General features: G+C 39.0%; 1 protein-coding gene across 2 annotated transcripts in view; it reads left to right on the top strand.

Annotated features, from left to right (window-relative positions):
• Positions 1 to 21,819, top strand: part of DOK6 (docking protein 6) — a 400,728-nt gene that overhangs the window by 318,134 nt on the left and 60,775 nt on the right. For both annotated transcript variants that reach the window (XM_034762544.1, XM_034762545.1), the window contains exon 7: positions 7,214 to 7,331. In XM_034762544.1, the coding sequence (XP_034618435.1) occupies positions 7,214 to 7,331 (118 nt within the window). The remainder of the gene's footprint in view (positions 1 to 7,213; positions 7,332 to 21,819) is intronic.

The raw sequence follows: 21,819 nt of genomic DNA, 5'->3' as shown, positions 1-21,819 counted from the left end.
GAAATGTGTTTACTGTATCAGTTACTTCCACATATCAGTGATTTTTATATTGTTTCACAGCAGGGTACATTTTGCATTTGTTTATTCTGTCGGTAGCTATGGGAGCTGACTTTCTAGCAGGCTGCCTTCGTTCCTTGGAAAGCTTCTTTACTATCAAGAGCTGTAATACCCTGGGCCCTGCCCACAGTGGAGCCAAGTATTCAGTATTTGTGTTTTTAGTAAGTGTGTTGTGACTACTGCAAAGTGTTCAAAGCATATTTTACAGTGGTTCAAGCCTCGGTAAAATGTAAGGGTACAATCTTCTGTCATGGCAATGTAAGGGTACAATTTTCTGTCATGGCAATGATTAGCATGATTTCAACTGGAGCAAAGAAAGAAAAACTGAGTGTGAGAAGAGATGTTGAAATATGAGTGAATATATATATATACACTTTATTAACATAAGAATAATCCTCATATTCTGTACAAACTGTTACATTAGTCCCTCATGTTTCAGTTATTGATGTGTTCTATTCTGGGCATCTCTGACTGGAAAACTGCTAGTTAAATATCCTGCCAGAGAAGGAGTGAGATGCCCTAATCCTTTATTTATAGTATAGCCAAGGAGATAAAATTAATAGTCAATCCCCAGTTATTGATTCACTTTCTAGCTGATTATTCATTAGTGCTTTATTATTTATACACAATATTGTCCGCAGCCAGAGAATAACAGGCATCCATCCTGGCATTACAAAGCAGGATATTTTCCTGTAATTGATAAAGAGATTATACTTGAATAGATATAAGCAGGGATTTTGAAAGTCAGTGATACTGGAGATAGGTCATGGAAAGGGGTGAATATTTTGTACACAGTCCCTCTCCCTCAAATAATCAATTGAAGCTTGGCCATTGACTGCAATACATTCAAGATTAGGCCAAATTTTATTTTGCTCATTTTTATTTCTCCTTTTATGTAGTATTAAGTAATATGTAGTACCTGTTTGGTTGGTGTCATCGTATGCCTCTTCTCTTCTGTTAATCTCATCTCACTACTAGCGTGAGCTGTAGAAGCAGAAAAGTTTGGGCCTATGAGCCTGAGCCTGTAGCCTAGGATTGCCAAATTTCTAATAGCAGAAAACTGAACACCTCTGCCCTGAGGCCCCTGCTTCGCCCCTTCTCTGAGGCCCTGCCCCTCCACTCACTCCAGCCCCCCTCCCTCCCTCACTCGCCCCCACCCTCACTCTGGGGTGGGGCTGGGGATGTGGGGTTTGGGGTGCAGGTAGGGTTGCCAATTTTGGTTGGATGTATTCCTGGAGGTTTCATCACATTACATAATCTTTAATTCCTGGAGACTCCAGGACAATCCTGGAGGGATGGCAACCCTACTGTTGCCCAATGCTGTCTTTATGAGCTACTCCTTAGCTGACTATATTAGAGGCCACTGCAAGAGAGGGGATGGTGGAAGCCTGACAACTTTCAAAGAGCTGTCTGCTGTGTTGCCCTTAGTTGCAAGAGCATATTTGCAGTGCAGTGAGGAGCAGATACAGATCCATGCAGCCTTTTCCACTTCCACTGCTTTTTCCCTTAGGCCTGAGGACTGTCAGTGTGCTTGCTTCACTGGTTGGGAAGACTGAAACAACAGGCATAAAACAGTGATAATTCAGCCTAGCAACTATGTAAATATCTTCATACTCAGTAAACCTTGATTGATGCTGATCACCGGCAGATCACTCATGCATACCTCTGCCTAATGACCATGGGAGCTGCCCAGCACTTCTTCAGATTTTTTCTTTAATAAGAATTTTTTTTTACAAATTGATAAACCAAAATCTGTGTTTTTCCTTATCAGGAGAGAATATAATCTGTACACTGGGAAGCCATTATCTTTGGGTTTCTGCTTCACAAAATTATAACATTTAAAAAAAATTAAATGCTCATTATCTAAATATAATCTTGCCTATTGCTTACATTCATGTTGATAAATGTTATGGTCTATTTTATTACTCATCTCCTGCTTCCTCAAAGATATTGTGTGATCCACAAGCCCTGGTTTAGGATGAATTGTTCTGGTTTCAGGGCAGTCCAATTTTATAGTCTTTCTGACCCCCATAGTAGCACTACACTATTTTTATGTGTCATCTTAAAATTCCTTTGGTATGTGAATTGGAAGAGTGTATTTATAGCATGCTATAATGGGATTATGCTAGAAGTGATCTCTCATTTATCTGGGAGTACTTTATTGTTGTTATTATAATATATTGTGCATGCCAGTGAAGTTAATCTGGGCTTTGCTGCCACCACCAGGTTATAGACATTGTACAAGTAAAGAATTCTACCACCTCTTCCTTCCCCTCCAAATTCTTCATGGAACAGAAGCACCCTTAGGGCTAGAAAGAGGGAACTCTATATAGGCTTTAACAAGGGAATATACTATGTTTCTGCTGCTGGGCCTGTTGAAAACCTCCTCTGTCTATCTGAGTTAAAATTGCTATTTGACCTCACACATCTCCATTGGTAAGATTAATTTGACAAATGTTGTAATACTTTGGTGTCCTGTTCACTCAGTATTAATCCATTTTGGAATCACTCTTTTCTTCTTGCTAGAGTCAAGAGATAATGTTCTCTCTAAACTTCTTGTTCCAGTTAAAAAAAAAAAAAAGGAGTGGAAATGTGCTCTAAGACTATCACAAGCTACTTTTAATATATATTTACAAAATTAGATTTTTCAGTTCAGTGAAGGATTTTTTTTTTTTTTTTTTGTATTTGCAGGGCGGGGGGTGCTTGAATCCTCTATGAACTGGTCTCTGGTGACTCTTGATTAACCAGAACAGGTCTGGTGAGAATGTGAGATCAATCAGTGGCCTCAGTCCAACTCTTTGTAGATCAATGTCCAAAACACACAAGAAACTGTTTTTGTTGGCCAACTTTGGAGAAACCCCCAAAACTGAAAGGATGGGATACTCTGCTTAATGCTGCTGCTCATTTTTACATGCTCTTGAATAAAGAAAAGACTTTATTCTCTAGTGCCTTCAAAGCTTTAACTTTTTTTTTTTTTTTAGAAAAGTCAGAGGAAAATGAGAGAATCGCATGCTGTACATCAAAGCTCAGAGTTATAACCTGTTTAACAGGTTACATTCTTAGCACCAAATTCAATGCTGGCATCAGAGGGAGTAACATCACTGAAGTCAATAGAGCTTTCCCATGGGCATCATTGGTAAATCTATCCCTTATGCCTTATTTCATAAAGATACACTATTAACATTTTTGAAGATGGCTTACAATGAAAAGAGTTTCCATTTCCAACCATCACAGTCCCTTGGAAATTGTAAAGAAGTCACTGGTAGATGGAGCTGATGTTACTTTAGTTTTATTCATTATGGATAACCAAGAATTAAGGACAATCCCAAAGGTCCAAGATCGAGGGACGTGTCAAGTATCTGGAGAAAACAAGGCCAATGGACTACTCCAGGCCAGTTTAAGAAAAGTCTTTCAAATGTGTCAGTGATGTTTTTTTGCTTTAAATCTAAGAAATATAGGTCATTCTGATCTAGATTTATGTATTTATGCTTCTCATTTCTACTCTCTTGCCTCTAGCCTCTAATCACAATAAGCATTTCTTTCCTCAGATCGTGTGGCAAGAAGGTCTTGACTGTGTACTTGCAGTCCTCAACATCTCAGTGAATCTGAAAAATCTTTATAGCAAAATCATTCATGATATTCTTCACTTTTAGGGCTATTAAATGGAAACAAAATACTGTTGTGATTATCCCATTGCTTCTGTTACTGGTCATATCTTCCTTTAATAGGAGCATATAACTAGTTGTTTAATATTAAGGCTAGTTCATTTCTCAGAGCAAATGCTTTAAATGCATTTATACTGTTTCTGCCGTTTTGGACCTTGTAGGCTTTAACATCACTGAAAACAGTAGACCTGATTCTGCCTGTCTGCCAAAGATGGAAAGTCATGGTGCTACGTTGTTGAAAGCAAGAGGAGAATCAAGTCCATTACACTGTTGCTGGAAACAGGGCACCTGCAGCAACCCATTAGAGGGGGTACATATTCAAAAGTGTTGATTTACACCTCTAGGTAGTAAATAGGGCTTAGTAGATACTAGACAGGTAAAATATTCTTAAAGGAAACTTAGACCTTGGGTACATAAAAAAAATTGCACTAGTGAAAATATTGCTCTAGTGTAACTATGACAATGTAGGGGTATAGGGATTGATCACATCAGTTAAGGAATTTGAAGGGATCAATGCTTAGAGGAAGAAGGAACGAAGGAGAAGAGAAAAGCAGGTTATTTGTCTGTCTTTCTACATAAAGCTGCTGTCCCTTTGTTGTAAGCCCTAATTTCTGTCTTTTCTTCACATCCAGTTATCCAGACAGAAAATTTGGGCATATTTTGATATTAACTTCCCAGTGTGTGTGTAACTGTATTGCTTTTCCCCCGACATTATTAAGTCACTCTACCTTGTTTATTTGTTCTGAATGCAGTTCTATTCAGAAATCTAACACAAGAATGTATTTTATTTTTTATTTTGCACAAGATGGGCATACTCAGCAATTACAGATGAAAGGAATAAGAAGCACAGGAGATTTGCCAATAATAAGTTAACTGAAAATATTGACTGTTAAACTGTTTATTTTTTTCATTTTTTTATAATGTAATTTAAAGGACGGATTGTATGGTATTGTATGACACTCAAAGCAAAATGGTTCTGGAAGATTGGAAGAGTCTGTGGAAAGAGAGTTACATGATGAAAGATAGTTATGAATTCACTAGTGTTGGAGTGACTATGTTAAGCCTCTGATTGTGCCAGTTTGGACTCTTCCAGAAGCCTGAGCAATCTCATTCTGAGGTGTGTGTTTGTAGCATTAATTAGCAGTACTGTACCTTCTCTCCTGATAAATTTGACTCCTGGGTCCTCCTTAAACATTATATTGTGTTATGAAGATTCATATATGAATGATTATATATAAATACAAAAATAATATATACAGGTATAGCTTTTTTCCTTCTCAAGCTAGTTCCAAATTTTTCCATTACAGATACTCCTAATCTGGTACATAGCAAGTTTCTCTAAAGTAACCATTTATCTATCAGTTAATAGCTTCTCCCAGTTTTTTTTTTTTTTTAACATTGCAATAATATTGTGTAAAAATTAGTGTCTAAAAATATCCCACTTTATCATTGACTAACTCTTCTATTAGGCCAGAAAGATCTGTTTAAAATAAAAAGATAAGGGGAAGTCAGGATTGTGGTTAATGAGAACATGCCAATTAGTGAGATTAGCTTTATGGACTCATTAATGCTATTAATTGGCATTACAGTCACCAATTAAAGATCCATGTTTATATTTTAGGCATAGGCCTTAAATGAAAAACTGGTGATGTGTTTTAAAATGCTCTTTCCCTGAGGGTGATATTTCCATAAAATATGAATTGCATTCTCTTTTTGGTATTAACCATCTGAAAAGATATCTAGCTCAGTTCATACTATGTTAATATGAATACTGGTGACACATCTTCCTACCTAATGCTTAATATCAGAAGATGTTTTACTTATTAAATTACAGATCTTGAGAAAAAGATGCCCTGCTGTTGCTCTCAGAACTGTGCTTTTGTGTACAATCTTGCCTTTTTTGTTTTAGTGTAATTTTTTTATCTTAAGGTTTCAATGAACTTGTGTAACATTTATCTGATCCGTGGCTCAACTTGTCCATTACGTACCTCTGTGTGTCTTTAGAAAGCCACTTTTAGTTAAATCCCTGGGTGCATCTCTGGAAAAATGGGCCAGATTCAAAACTAATTCCATTGATTGGAATTGGGTAACACTTGACATGAATCAATAACGAATTTGGCATGTTGCTTTCAGACTAGAATTTTGTTTCTATATGGGTGGGTAACAAATTTCCTATTGCATAGTAGGCTGCATTTTTAAGACTTTTGTTGTTATTATTTATCACTTATGCTACAGTAGTGCCTTACTGCCCTAGTCAGGATCCGGGCCTCCTTGTGCTAGGCACTGTACAAACAAAGAGTAACTAATAGGCAGCAGGTTTAAAAGAAATAAAAGGAAGTTCTTCTTCACGCAGCGCACAGTCAACTTGTGGAACTCCTTACCTGAGAAGGTTGTGAAGGCTAGGACTATAACAGAGTTTAAAAGAGAACTGGATAAATTCATGGTGGTTAAGTCCATTAATGGCTATTAGCCAGGACGGGTAAGGAATGGTGTCCCTAGCCTCTGTCTGTCAGAGGATGGAGATGGATGGCAGGAGAGAGATCACTTGATCATTGCCTGTTAGGTTCACTCCCTCTGGGGCACCTGGCATTGACCGCTGTCGGTAGACAGGATACTGGGCTAGATGGACCTTTGGTCTGACCCGGTACGGCCTTTCTTATGTTCTTATGTTCTTATGTCAGATCATTTACTGCTATGTTCATTTCCAGGTAAGACTTTGTAATCTTTTATTAACTTTAAGTTCTCAAGTTTTTGACTGGACGCTTTAAGTTAGAATGATCTTCAAGGGAAATAAATTAGATGTCAGGGAGGATTAGCTACAGTTTTGACCAGTTTTGACTACAGTCCTCAAGAAAGAAATTGCTAAAGTAGTTGCAAATAGAGAGATTGGGAATCAAAATGACTACTACACAGCAGTGTATATTGGTACTCACTAACAAAACAACTGTAGGTCTTTCCCTGAACTACTGCCTCCGGAAGAAGGTACTTACATCATAGCTCAGCCAATAAACACAAAAGTGGTATTTTGCATTAGGTATAATACTTAGGAAGGAAAATGACAAACACATAGAATTTGTAGAGTTTAAGGCCAGAAGGGACCACCAGATCATACTGTCTGACATCCTATATATCACAGGCCACGAACACCACCCAGCCACCTGCACACTAAGCGCAACAACTGACATTAGATCAAAACTTTACAAGCACGACAACACAAACAACAGCTGTAGGAAAGTAGGGGCAGAAGCAGGAAAAAAATGACCTAGTAACCCCCATTATTTAGGAATACCCATGATTTTTTTTCCTGAATACCAGCAACCCATTTCCAGCATTGATGCTCTTCATAGAAAGTAAATCATAACATACAAACTGTGATTATTCAGTAAAATATACATTCTAATGATGGCTCTTTTCCAGTTTTAAAGCACTGAAATGTGTACGTCAAATGGGCTCGTGGATGATTTGCCCCTTATGTTTGCTTTGTCCTTTAGCTCCAGACCAGTCTGAGTGAACCAATGACATTATCCAAGTCAATCTCACTTCCCCGCAGCGCATACTGGCATCACATCACCCGACAGAACAGCGTTGGAGAAATCTACAGTTTACAAGGCAAGTAGCTTTAAAAATAAAATCGCATGTTCATTGGTTTCTCTTTCATGCAAATTGCTTTTCATTTGCATTGGTTGTTTTCCCTTCATTTCAATGTATCAGCTGTCACCAACTTTAGAGGAACTCCTGAGATTTGCAATACAATTTTTTTAGTTATTTTTTCATAAACTAATGGTGAAAATTACTTCCAGAATCACCATGCACAAAACAGTCAATTTGGTACTGGGATTTGAATAAAGCACTGTACAATGTGACTTATAAGTACCTAAACAGAGGCTGGCATCTGTATCTGTTTTATGGTGTGTTCTGCAGAGAGTTTTTCTTGCATCTCCTTTTCCTAATAAAATAAAGTATGAGGAGGACCAAATGGTATTCACCCAAGGGTTCTGAAGGAACTCAAATATGATATTGCAGAACTACTAACCGTGGCATGTAACTGATCGCTTAAATGAACCTGGGTTTCAGATGACTGGAGGGAGGGCTAATGTAATGCCTAACTTTAAAAAAAGCTCCAGAGATGATCCTGGCAATTGCAGGCTGGTAAGCATAACTTCAGTACCAGGCAAACTGGTAGAAACTGTAGTAAAAAAGAGTATTATCAGATACATAGAAGCGCATGATATGTTGGGGAAGAGTCAACACGGATTTTGTAAAGGGAAATCATGCCTCACCAATTTATCAAAATTCTTTGAGGATGTCAACAGACCTGTGGAGAGGGTGATCCAGTGGATCTAGTATGTTTGGACCTTCAGAAAGCCTTTGAGAATGTCCCTCACCAAAGGCTCTTAAGCAAAGTAGGCAGTCATGGGATAAGTAACTGGTTAAAAGATAGGAAGCAAAGGGTAGGAATAATTGGTCAGTTTTCAGAATGGACAGAGGTAAACAGCAGGATCCCCCCAGAGATCTGTACTGGAACCAGTGCTGTTCAACATATTCATAAATGATCTGGGAAAAGGGGCAAACAGGGAGGTGGCAAAGTTTGCAGATAATACAAAATTACTCAATATAGTTAAGTCCAAGGCTGATTGAAAAGAGTTACAAAGGGATTTCACAAAACTAGGTGATTTTAGAACAAAGTGGCAGATGAAGTTCAATGTTGATAAATGCAAAGTAATTCACATTGGAAAACATAAGCCCAATTATATATACAAAATGATGGGTTCTAAATTAGTTGTTACCACTCAAGGAAGAGATCTTGGAGTCATCATGGATAGTTCTCTGAAAACATCTGCTCAGTGTGCACTGGCAGTCAAAATGCTAACAGAATGTTAGGAACCACTAATAGATAAGAAGATGGAAAATAGCATAATAATACGACTATGTAAACCCATGGTATGCTCACACCTTGAATACTGTGTGCAGTTCTGGTCACCCCATCTCAGAAAAGATATATTAGAACTGGGAAAAAGTACAGTGAAGGGCAATAAAAATGATTAGAGGTATAGAACAACTTTCATACAAGGAGAGTTAAAAAGACTGGGTCTGTTCAGCTTAGAAAAGAGATGATTGAGGAGGGATATGATAGAGGTCTGTAAAATCATGGTGTGGAGAAAGTGAATAATTAAGTGTTATTTCCTCCTTCACATAACACAAGAACCAAGAATCACCCAATGAAATTAATATGCATTAGGTTTAGAATTATAGAAGATTAGGGTTGGCAAAGACTTCAGGAGGTCATCTAGTCCAACCCCCTGCTCAAAGCAGGACCAACCGCACTAAATCATCCCAGTCAAGGCTTTGTCAAGCCATTAAAAACCTCTCAGGAAGGAGATTCCACCATCTCCCTAGGTAACCCATTCCAATGTTTCACCACCCTCCTAGTGAAATAGTTTTTCCTAATATCCAACCTAGACCTCACCCACTGCAACTTGAGACCATTGTTTAAAATAAACATAACCAAGAACTTCTTCTCACAATGCAGTCAACCTGTGGAACTTGTTGCCAGGGGATGTTATGAATGCCAAAAGCATAACTGGGTTCAAAAAAAGAATTAGATGAGTTCACAGAGGTTAGGTACATCCATGGTTATTAGCCAAGATGGTCAGGGATGCTACCCCATACTCTGGCTATCCCTAAACTTTTGACTGCCAGAAGCTGGGAGTGGATGACCGGGGAGGGATCACCCCATAATTGCCCTGTTCTGTTCATTCCCTCTGAAGCCTCTGGCATGGGCCACTGTCAGAAGACAAGATACTGAGCTAGATGGACCATTGATCTGACCCAGTATGGCCATTCTTATGTTTCTATTTATTCTGGAAGCTAGCTTGAGGGTGTCGTATTAAATCTGCATAAAACTGATGAATAAGTTTCAAGTCTAAAATAAAAACCCTTAGAATATCAGAGATTTTTGGTGAATGTGCTTATATCTAGAGATAAATGGTCTGCCCTTGGCTTGACTAAATAGGGGCCTGATTCTGAGACATGATGAGAAAGGCAGTGTATTTAGTGTATAGGACTGCAGAGACCTGAGTTCTATTGCAGCTATGCCAATGACCTACTGTGTGAGTCCTGGAGCAAGTCTATTCATCTCTTTGTGCTTCGGGTTCTTCTCATGCCTTTTGTCTTGTGTATTTAGATAGATCCTCCTCAAAGAGCCTACAATCTCTTATTATGTGTTTGAACAACATCTAGAACAGTTGGGCCTTGATTTTGTTTGGGACTTCCAAGTGCTACAATAACAAAAATTATTAATGATGGTGAGTAACGCTTATGATGAGTGACTTCCCTTTAAGATAACTGGAGATGCAGGGGATTTGCACCTTCCATGGTACAGGCTCTTTATGCATTTTAAAATTTAACACATAAATAAGAATAATGAACATAAGAACATAAGAATCACCCTACTGGGACAGTCAAAGGTCCATCTAGCCCAGTATCCTGTCTTCTGACAGTGGCCAGTGCCAGGTGCCTGAAAGGAAATGAACAGAACAGGTAATCATCAAGTGATCCATCTCTTGTTGCTCATTCCCAGCTTCTGGCAAACAGAGGCTAGGAACACCATTCCTGCCCATCCTGGCTAATAACCATAGATGGACCTATCCTCCATGAATTTATCTAGTTATTTTTTGAAACCTGTAATGGTCTCAGCCTTCACAACATCCTCTGGCAAGGAGTTCCACAGATTGACTGTGCGTTGTGTGAAGAAATAGTTCATTTTATTTGTTTTAAACCTGCTGCCTATTAATTTCACTTGGTGACCCCTAGTTCTTGTGTTATGAGAAGTAGTAAACAACACTTCCTTATCTACTTTCTCTACACCAGTCATGATTTTATAGACCTCAATCATATCTCCCCTTAGCCATCTCTTTTCCAAGCTGAAAAATCCAAGTCTTATTAATCTCTCCTAATACGGAAGCCGTTCCATACCCCTAATCATTTTTGTTGCCCTTTTCTGAACCTTTTCCAATTCCAATATATCTTTTTTGAGATGGGGCGACCACAGCTGCACACAGTATTCAAGACGTGGGCGTAACATGGATTTATATAGAAGCAACATGATATTTTCTGTCCTATTATCTACAGGGCCAGCTCCAGGCACCAGCCAACCAAGCATGTGCTTGGGGCGGCACCTGGTAAGGGGCGGCCAATCTTGGGGTTCGGCGGGGTGGGGCAGCGCTGGGGGGAGAGGGGGTGTTACGACGGGGCGGCGCTTTTTTTTGCTGCTTGGGGCAGCAGAAAAGTTAGAGCTGGCCCTGATTATCTATCCCTTTCTTTTAATTATTCCCAGCATTCTGTTCACTTTTTTGACTGTCGCTGCACATTGAGTGGATATTTTCAGAGAACGATCCACAATGACTCCAAGATCTCTTTCTTGAGTGATAACAGCTAATTTAGACCTCATCATTTTATATGTGTAGTTGGGATTATGCTTTCCATTGTGCATTACTTTGTATTTATCAACATTAAATTTCATCTGCCATTTTGTTGCCCAGTCACCCAGTTTTGAGAGATCCCTTTGTAGCTCTTCACAGTCTGCCTGGGTCTTAACTAACTATCTTTAGTAATTTTGTATCATATGAAAATTTTACCAACTCACTGTTTACCCTTTTTCCAGATCATTTATGAATATGTTGAGTAGGATTGGTCCCAGAACAGACCCCTGGAGGATGCCACTATTTACCTCTCTCCATTTTGAAAACTGACCATTTATACCTACCCTTTGTTTCCTATCTTTTAACCAGTTACCAATCCATGAGAGCACCTTCCCTTTTATCCCGTGAATGTTTTCATTCGAACTAAAAAAGAAAACAAAAATCTACATGCTAGCTATCTCTTTGTGTAATTTGACCAGGATTTAACAATTTTGCCTGGCTTAATGAGTGCATGTGCACTACCAATTTACAGCCAGAGCTAGAGGTTAGAAATTGTAGTGCGACTGAAATATCTTGCCTGAGAAAATATTTTACACTTTTTCATGAAAACTGGTGCAGTGTAGTGCATTGATGAAAGACCTGGGCTGTTGTTGTTTTGTTTTGTTTTTTAAATCATCATATAAATTAAACCCAGCAGGTGGGAAGCTTCTGCAAAGATTGCAGAAGAGAAAACATCTGTACACTAACGCGTGTGTTTGTAAGTCCTGAATTCAACCCATAATGTAAGCATCTTTAACAGGATAAAACATTTTTTTTCTTTTCCTGCCTTTTCGAAGAAGGGCAAATAAAGCAGAATAACTTTCTAATTAGGCAGTTGATGCAACTTCTGAGTTTTGCATTAGAGATTCATTCCTGGTTTAGAAAATATGGCTAAAAGTTTATAGACAACAAAGATCTCATAGATGTCCTGCAACCACATGCAAATATAGAGGTTCCTACACAGAGGTAGCAAAGGAGAGCATTTTATATTTGCAGCATTCTTCACGTGAAAAACGAAACAAAATTAGTTGTGACCGATAACAGAAGGGTGTTTAACAGCCAGTATCTTTTTGTGTGTTTTTTATCTGTTTACCTGACCATCTTGACAATTACCTCATTGTGCTAATCAAAAGGTATTGTGGCGTTGATTGTGAAAAAAGATCTTAATGATGTATTGCTTGGATGACCTTCACCATATTGTAGATATTTTGTTATATTCGTATAGTAATAAATAGAAATCAAATGTATATGCATTCAGATATTACAGCTCTTCTTGTTATGTTCAGTTACGTTTTGGGGGGAAATCTTTTACATTATTAGTTATTTTTGTCAGGACAATGATCTGGTGTTTGCCTTCTATTTATGACAGTGAGACAAATATATGAAACATTGTGCCATATCTTCTGTTTCTGAAACAGCTGATTTGCTAATATAGGATCACTGTAACAAAAAAGTGGGAAGTAAGTCTAGGTATATGGAATATTATAATAATAATATGCATAACTGGTTTCACAGGAGAAAATATTTTAAAATATGGTATACCAGTAAATGTATCTTTAAAACTGCAGAAATTCTGCTTTAGGAAAAATTGTAGATTTATGTATTCTTCCACTAAAACATGATAGACATATTTTAGAACTTGCCTATCTGTAGTAAGATGAATAGATGAGGGTTAGTATGTAACATTGACCCCTCTGTTTGGAACAAAAAAACATTTTAAAAATGTTGAAATTTCCTACAAAATAGAAATTCTAAGTTTTGACTCTCTAATTTCCATTCCCTTTGCACCAGCTCAGATGGAAACTTCCTTTCCTTCATAATTTTGTTTCAAAGAATTCTTGAAACCAGACCAGCTTGTAAAATATAAATGCCAAGGTCCTCAATCTAGCTAACTTGTAAGAATGTTATAAGAATGTTAGCCTTAGGGCCTTACGGTCAACTTACACGCAGGAGGAGCAGGTCTGTATTATGATGCACAGATATAAATAAAAGACCCCAATTTCTATTGCCTTACAAATTATAGTGGCTGTTTCTAAAATTAGCATGTTAATAATCCAGATCAGACCTTCCATTAAAATCTAGACATAAAATTTCATGTTTACAAACATTTTAACATAACACGATTAAAGCAAACAGCAAAACAAACAAAAACCACTTAACTCTTTCCTACCACATGCTGATTTGGAATATGTACAGTAGTGAGACTCAGATTCACTTATACTTTTTCACAAATAGGGAATGCTATTCATTTCTATAGAAAATGTAAGGCTCAATAAAAGCAAGAGCTGATAGCACAGCAGAATGGCCGGTTTTGACCGCTTTACTCGTGGAAGTAAATATGCCCAACTTGCAGCCTTTGTAGTTGGGATGGGGAGAATGCTGATCTACCAGTTGGCTATTGATACTACCTAGTATTCAGGAGGAAACTAGAAGGTCTAACTAATCTTCCCAGTTGTGAATCCATGTAGCCCATTGAGGTGCAAATATTATCCCTGACATCTCTTCTGCTTGCTTCCTCCAAGCAACCAACTTCACATCAATCTTATCTGGTTTGGAATCTCAGCCATTTAGCCCTAATCCATGTACCAAGTTCACCCATACACTAAGTAATGCAATTGCTTGTTTGGGCAGGTACTGATGAGGTGGAGACACTGTATAGCCCATGCCTTCTCACTAACCCCCAATGGCCTCTTTTAATCCGAGGGATGACAAGATGGAACTGTAGTTTAAGAAAATGCTACTTTAGTGTCTAAGTTGATATTTGGTGCCTAGATGCTGTGATGTTTGGTGCTTTAAAAATGTGAATATAATAAATAAATGGGCTTACTGCAGGGTGCTCTTTGTTTGTCTTGTTCATTACATTCAGTTTATTTATTATTGGTCTACAAGGTAAATTACTCAAGAGAAATTATTTTAAAATATGTGCAGATAGAACCTGCTGATAAGATTCAGCTCTTTAAATGGGCTAGATGATCATAATGGTCCCTTCTAACCTTAAAGTCTATGAATGTTTTTGGATTTATTTATTTTTTAATTTGTGCTGATTACCATCACGTCTATCCAATCCCCTGTCATGGCTGGTGAAGTGGATAAACAAGGAGCCTTGAGGTGGTGTCAGGAAGGTTAGCATTAGTGTATGTATGTATGACCCTAAACATCCCAATATTAACGCCCTACACACTTCTGCAATAATATTTGTACAAAATATGTCTTGTGAGGTATCATATGAAAGCTAACAATATGCGGGTCTTCGGGGCACTTCGGCGGTGGGTCCCAGAGCGGAAGGACCCCCTGCTGCTGAAGACCTGGAGTGGAAGAAGCTCCAGGGGACCGGGCCCTGCGAGAGTTTTCCGGGGCCCCCAGAGCGAGTGAAGGACCCTGCTCCAGGGGCCCCGAAAAACTCTCATGGGTGCTCCTGCGGGGTCTGGGGCCTGGGGCAAATTGCCCCACTTGCCCCCCCCGGGCGGCCCTGTGCTGAACCCCTTAACAGCAGGGCTGAACTCCAGACTGTCACAGTTTGCTAACATTAATGTTAGCCAGGATTTCTCAGCAGACATTCTACTATTAACAGTAGCACAAGGTGCGGCCATTGATGCTAACAGGTTTAAAGGCTGTTATCATATTGCAGCCCTTCTCTATGCAGGTAAACAGTTGATTTTTTTATCAAATGACTATCCTGAATTTGCTTAATCCAGGATGCAGTGTGATCAATAATAGTTCAGTAAAGAACAAGTCTCACATTTGGCATTTATTTTCTGTGAGGAGGGAAACAAAGTAATTTTAAGCAACATAAATTAATAGCCAAAAGAAGACTTCTAGGAATTAATTTGTATTTTTCTCACTTCATTTGCTTTTCTAACTACTGGACACAAAAATGTTTTCTCCCACCTTAAGGTGTTACGCTAATTAATGGTAAGACTGGGGGTTTTCTCCATCTGTTTTTTTACTAATACATTAAATATTAGTTTTAGAGGTGACAATTGGACGTCTCAACAGTAGAGTACACTTTAGGTCCAATTCAGATTGCGAGTGACCTGAACAAGAATTCAAATCTTCTTCTGAGGGAGTTGGAGATTTTATCAACAGAAATCATATTTTCCAAGACCGTATATTTTCTCTGGTTCTGAGTATTGTGCATTTTCACCAAATGTGTTTTCCAGCCACACAGAGCATTGGATCCAGTTGCCTCAAAAGCAAAGGGCAAGCTAACTGGTTAATACCTGGATGAAAATAAGTAAAATGCTTCATATAGGTGTAATAGCAAAAAGTGTCCCTGCTCAAAATGTGTTCTTTGCTCTTATTCTGGCATTGCTTACACCTGTTTTGCAAAGTCACTATAATTCAAGATGAGCAACAGGTTCTGAACTTTTTTTAATAGCAGAACATAACTGACAGCACAGATGTTTTTCATTTAAAAATTGTCATATATCCTGTTTAAACATATAGTTTAAGATAACAGATTGACTGAAATTTTGCACTGAGCTGAAATTTAGTATTCTAATTCTTGCTCTGAAGTCAATTTTCTCTCTCTCTTTTTTTTAATTAAATGGATGTTGCAAATTTGGTTTGCAATTGATTTGGCTATTTTTAATTAAGGCCAAAATAAAATTTTGATACAGAAACTTGTATTAGCTTTTTATTCGTTCTCTCCACTCTGTTTTGCTATCATTGAAAACCCTTAGGAAATGAGCTAAAGAAAATCTAATTAAAGGCTGGCCTTAATCCAAGAAAACCCTAATTAAGGCTCACATACCAACTTCGGGTCCCCTCTTATGACTAGATCTAAGGTTCTGGTTCTTATTCAGGACTTGTTAGTACAACCGTCACTCATGTTAACGAACATGTACTCACACAAATAGTCCCCATTGACTTCAGGGAGACTTCTTGCATAAGTAAATGCTCACCGCATGAGCATTACGCAGGAAAACCCTGCATATTTTCATTTTGAGAAGAAAAGCAACTTCTTTTTTATAGTTACATTAAATAAAAGGAGGCACCAATGAAAATTTTGATTCAGCTTTATTATAAATGCCCAAAAGAGTATTTCTGATTCGGACTTATTTTAAAACCAAAATGAAAGTCATCTAAACTTGTTTGCCAAGGGCTAGATTCTTCCACCTTTGAATTCAGTGAGACTCCTTACAGAGTAAGATGCTACCCAGTATGAGTAAGTATGGCCAAATCTAAGCCTAGTAACTGCTTACCTGATGAGTGCATGTCAAAATAAAACCAAAACAGCAGGGATAAAATCCTGGACCCATTTGAAGTCAATGGGAATATTTCCACTGAAATCAATGGTTGAGGTACAGAGGGGTTCCCTGTATACATTGGGGTTGCAGTCTTAAAAAGGGTGATGCATAACAAAACAATGTATACCGGGGAATTTTTATAGAAATAATGGAATAAGGCAGGGGATGAATTCACAACTTCACCACATCTGCCTATGATGATGCTCTTTTCACCTTAACAGTGTACCTAAACAGCGTACCTTTTTACAATGATAGGTTATACAGTAAACATTGAATAAAATAATGTAGAACCCTACTACCACCATTCAAACACTTAGAACATTGTAATATAGTAAATACAGTACAGTAATAGAGTATAAAAGTGTCAATTACACTAAACTTAGGTAGGGGTGGCAGCTAGATTTTCTTGGGCTGGCTTTTCGGTTGCAGAAGTCTTAAAAAAGGATTTTATCGATGTCTGCTCTCCTGCATGAATCTTTGAATAATAGATCTCCCTGTAGCAAGCCACTGTGTCACTGAGAGCCCTGGACACTTTGGCAGAGCGTTCACAAAAAGGATCATCGCTCTGTATGATTTGCGTCATCTCATCCAGCAGCCCAAAAAAATGGGAGAGATTCTTTGTCATCAGACTCCTAGCTTCCTGCCCTACATCATTGTCATCATCGTCCTTTCTTTCTTTGGTTATCCATTGTTGATCCAGATCAATCGGTTCCTCATTTGTCCTTTGCTCAGTGTGAGATTCCAACAACTCCTGTACATCCTCCTCCACCTCCTTGAAGCCGACATCCTTCACAACTTGACAATTTCTTGCTCAAGAGCAGGTACGGCATCAAATCCCATGAAGCTGTGGACAGCATCTGGCCATGCACCGTGCCAAACGCCGTTCCTACATTGCGAAGTGACCTCTTCCCATGATGCGTCAATGTTTTCCACACCGTTCAAGATGATGTAGGTCTTCCAAAACTCCTTTACACTGGCCTTTCCTTCACCTGCTGCCTCCTTAATCATCATGGAGAACGTCCTCCCTAGGTAATAAGCCCTGAATGTGGCCATTACGCCCTGGTCCATAGACTGCAACAACGATATGGTGTTGGGTGGCAAAAATAGAACCTTAACGTTCGAGCAGAGGTCTTTGTAGTCCAGTTTGTGGGCACTTGTGTTATACAGGAGAAGGAGAATCTTAAAGGCCAAATTTTCCTTCTGACAATAAGCCTTAAATTCAGGGACAGCATGGTCTACAAACCACTCACAGAAAGTATTGTGTGTCATCCAGGCCTTTCTGTTTGACTTCCAAATTATGGGGTGATGAGACTTAACATAGCCCCTCATTTCTCTTGGGTTTTCACTGTGGTACACAAGCAAGGGCTTCAACTTTTAATCGCCTTCTGCATTTCCCCCAAACAGAAGAGTTAAGAAGTCTTTTGAGGCTCTGAATCCAGGAGCAGCCTTCTCATCATGAGAAATATAAGTCATCGTTGACATCTTCTTCCTGTAAAGGCCTGTCTCATCTACGTTAAAAACTTGTTTTGGAGAGTATCCATCTTCCAAAACAATTGTGTTTAGCTGCATAGGAAACATTTCAGCTGCACTAGCCACTTCTCCTGTGAGTTTTACATTATGTAGATTGGCACACTTCTGAAATCTCTGGAACCACCCACAACTAGCATTGAAAGTCTCTTATTCTGCTCTTGAGCTCGCTCCCTCTCTTTCTTTAAATCGTTATACAGACTTTTGGCCTTCTCCTGAATCAAGCTTAAACTCACAGGCATTTTCTTTTCATGGAGGTCATCAATTCAATCAGCCAGCAAACATTCCATCTTCTCCATTGTACTGCTTCTCTGTTTAGTTATCTTCATTGATGACAATTTTGTAGCACTTCTAGTGCTAATTGGATTTGATTAGCACTCTTAAAAATTGAGCGTACTGTCAAAGCAGGCAAACTGAGAATATGAGCAACGTCGGCTGCATACTCACCTCTTTCAATATGCTTTATAACATCTAATTTCACTTTGAATGTTACACTGTTAGGTTGCCTCTTAGACACAGGCCCACTCTTAACACTTTGAACATGTTTTGCACTCATGATGGCTACAGGACAGTACTGTACTCAGGGCCGCCCCGCCTCTTCCCACCCCCTTCCACCTGTGCCTCGCCTCTTCCTGCCTCCTCCACCCATGCCTTGCCTCTTCCCACCCAGTTCCACCCTCTCCTCTGAGCGCCTCATCCCCACTCCTTCCCCTTCCCTGCATGGCTCCTGAATGCCGCTTAACTGCTGATCGCGGCAGGCGGGAGGCGCTGAGAGGGATGGGGAGGAGTTGATCAGCGGCCCTGCGGGCTGACACAGTACAGCACTGTACTGTACAATAGGGGAACCTGTTCCAATTCACATCAGTCACGATTTGTGCAAACGATGGATATGCAGATCAGGACCAACGTGAATCGGAACACGTTCCTCTATTGATGAGCGCTGGATATCTGAAACAATGGATAAGGGGGAGATGTATACTGGGGATACCCTGTAAAGGGGAGCAGGGAGATCATGGTTACACTTCCTCTGATCAAAGCAGCAGGGAGCTCCCCCTCCTCTCCTTGCCCTGGATAAGCAGGGCTCTCCCATGGCTCCCTATTTCCTGGGCTAGAGAGGTGAGAGCTCCCCTCCTCTTTCAATATACTGCAAAGCACTTATCAGTACTAACAAAGCTGGTATTGGTGCCAGTTAAACCCATGAAGGTTAAAAGTTTTAATTCTAAGAAAGTGACAAAGTCACACTCACATGATTTCAGCTACACAAATTCCCAGACTTTACAAAGTAGAAGGAATGCTACTTGGCAGCTCATTACAAATATTCAGAGAATATTCAAGTACTTAGAGCTGTTTGAATTATCCTGCTTAGTCCTCCTTTAGACTAATCCTTTGTGCTTCTGTGCCTTTCTGCAAATTAAAGTATGTAAAAAGAATTGCAGGACATTCATCATTTTGGCATTTCCATTGTTTGTTCATACTCACAGCAACTAAGTGCAGAATTCCTTTTCCTATTTACTTTCAATCCCTGAACAATGCAATTGATATCAAATGTTACAGCAGATAAATTGGAACATTCAGTTGTGTTTCACTGTCTGCCAGCAGCTGGATGAGACACCTTGCCATTTTTTTTTCTGAATCTATAATCAGGACTTGCAGATCGGTAAACTAAAGCCTCATAAAGCTGGAAGTCTAAATAAAGGATACCAGAAATGGGACACTAACTATGTACAGTAGTATACAAAAGATCCACATTATTCAAAGTGTTATTAAATTATAGTGTGTGGGTTCCTTAATCTTATGCAGTATCTTTGCTCCTATTCTTGAAAGCTTTGAAAATCTGTTGTTTGTTTTGTGCATTTTTCATTAGTTTTTTTCTAAAACCCATTTCATGAAGATGTATATACAGGAAATATTAAAATATAATGTTTGGTCATTTAAATCTTCACATACAGGGGTTGTTCCCCAAGACTTTCTATAAATTTTTTGTTTTGCTGTTTTTGTCAAGAACAGGGGCATAGGCGGTCTGGCCTAGTGATCATAGCTGGACTGAGGTCTGCACAGCAGGGTCTGTAGTCACTGAGCAGGAGTTGGAGAAATCAGAAGAGCTAGGTCCCATAAGAAAGAGTCAGGGTCAGAATCAAGCTGGGGTCGGAGATCAGAAATAGTACCAGACTGGAATTGGGAGACATGAGTCAGGGTCAGAATCAGGCTTGGATTGGAAACCAGAGATCAGGAGATCAAGCAAAGTCTGTCATTGCAGAAGGCCAAAGTCTATGTGGTTGCCAAGACAACTTCCTGGGGCAACCCCTGGAGTTAAATAGGGAGCTTGGCCAACCAGAGGACCGCAGGGTGCGGTCACTCTGGGTTTCTTGGGCAGTACTTCCTGTGGTACCTACTTTCCACAGTGCTTCCTGGCTGTGCCCCTGCATGGCCTCCTGGTGGCTCTGTAGGAACATCAGCTGCCCTAGGTTCTGATCCCCAGATCTTTACAGTTTTCCATTTCCCATTGAGTTTTAAAATCAGGTTCTTTGGAAGAATAATTCCCATTACTTTCTTATCTATTTTATATGGCCCTCATCACCATGATAGCTGAAAACCTTCAATATTCCCTTTTGTTTTATAATTAGTGTTTACACCAAAATCCCCGATTTCTCTAAGCCTCTTCATTCTATGAAATTATCACACACAACCTATCCAATAACTCCCTGATTCTCACATAAGGAAACAATAGTTTTCTATGTTGAAGTGATTCTGCAACCTCTGCCCCTCATAATTCCAATATGTTCCCTTATTTTGTTTGATTTGCTTTTTGCCATGGGTTTATGGTGCTATGCAAAGAATAACAGGGCTCCCAATTCTGGCACATGTCATGATCTATGTGCACCATAAGTATAAGTATCTGTGGAATATCCTATGATAATACATAGGGTTATTTTGTAGAGGGATTTTCCGTTGTTCTAGATTCAGAAGTTTGAAGGTTAGTTGTGATACATCTCACTTCCTGGCTCTCACAGGGTAATGCCATCACATTTCTCTTTCTTCTGTTAGTTACCTTAAACTTCTATTTTCCCTTTAGACATGTTAAAAGAACTGAAGGTGATGTTTTAATCTATGCCTGTGATTTGGGATTTATTATACTTTTCTTCATCTAGATGATAGCACCCATAAGAAACCAGAAAAAGTGGCAATAAAATAATAATACAGACTTACCCTACTATGCAGTATTGTATCCATATGCCATTATTACATAAGTATGGCTTTAGATTTAGATTTGCTATTAAATAGCATTATGTACATGTATATTATTCCAATATTTTCAATAAATAGCTAGAACAAATGAAAAATAAAGACTGCAAGTGCTTTGCAACATTAATTAAGCGTGAGACTCACTTTTGGAGTTGGAGAACTTTTATAAGAATAGTATAGCAAATGTGTGCATACATTTCTTATCTTCATCTTTTGTTTAAATAAGAATAGATACTTGCAGCATGTGGTAATTAAAAAAATTAAGACACATAAACGCAGACACTGATAGAGGACTATCCATTGGGGTATGCAATGCCTGCTCCCTCCTTTACTCCTGTGGGTGCCTGGTGCCTGAAGTTGATAAGGTTCTGCAGTATGATGGTAAAGCCATGTGTCCATCTTCATTCCAGGGCTAATTGTGTTGGCTGGACATGGAGGTGGAAAGTACATTGGATCCTCTTGAAGGATATAGATGCTATGTCACTATGTTACATGGGATCTTCTAGGAATAATGATGGCTGAATTATTTCCTCTTGGAGATTCTGGCTGTTACCCAATTCCTCCAGTGTGCCAGATTGTGCCTCAAACACAATCTGGCCTTATACTTGGGAAAAACAA

This window comes from Trachemys scripta, chromosome 2 (genome assembly GCF_013100865.1).
Source record: "Trachemys scripta elegans isolate TJP31775 chromosome 2, CAS_Tse_1.0, whole genome shotgun sequence".
NCBI lineage: Eukaryota > Metazoa > Chordata > Testudines > Emydidae > Trachemys > Trachemys scripta.
This window is presented reverse-complemented; position numbering and strand designations above follow the sequence as displayed.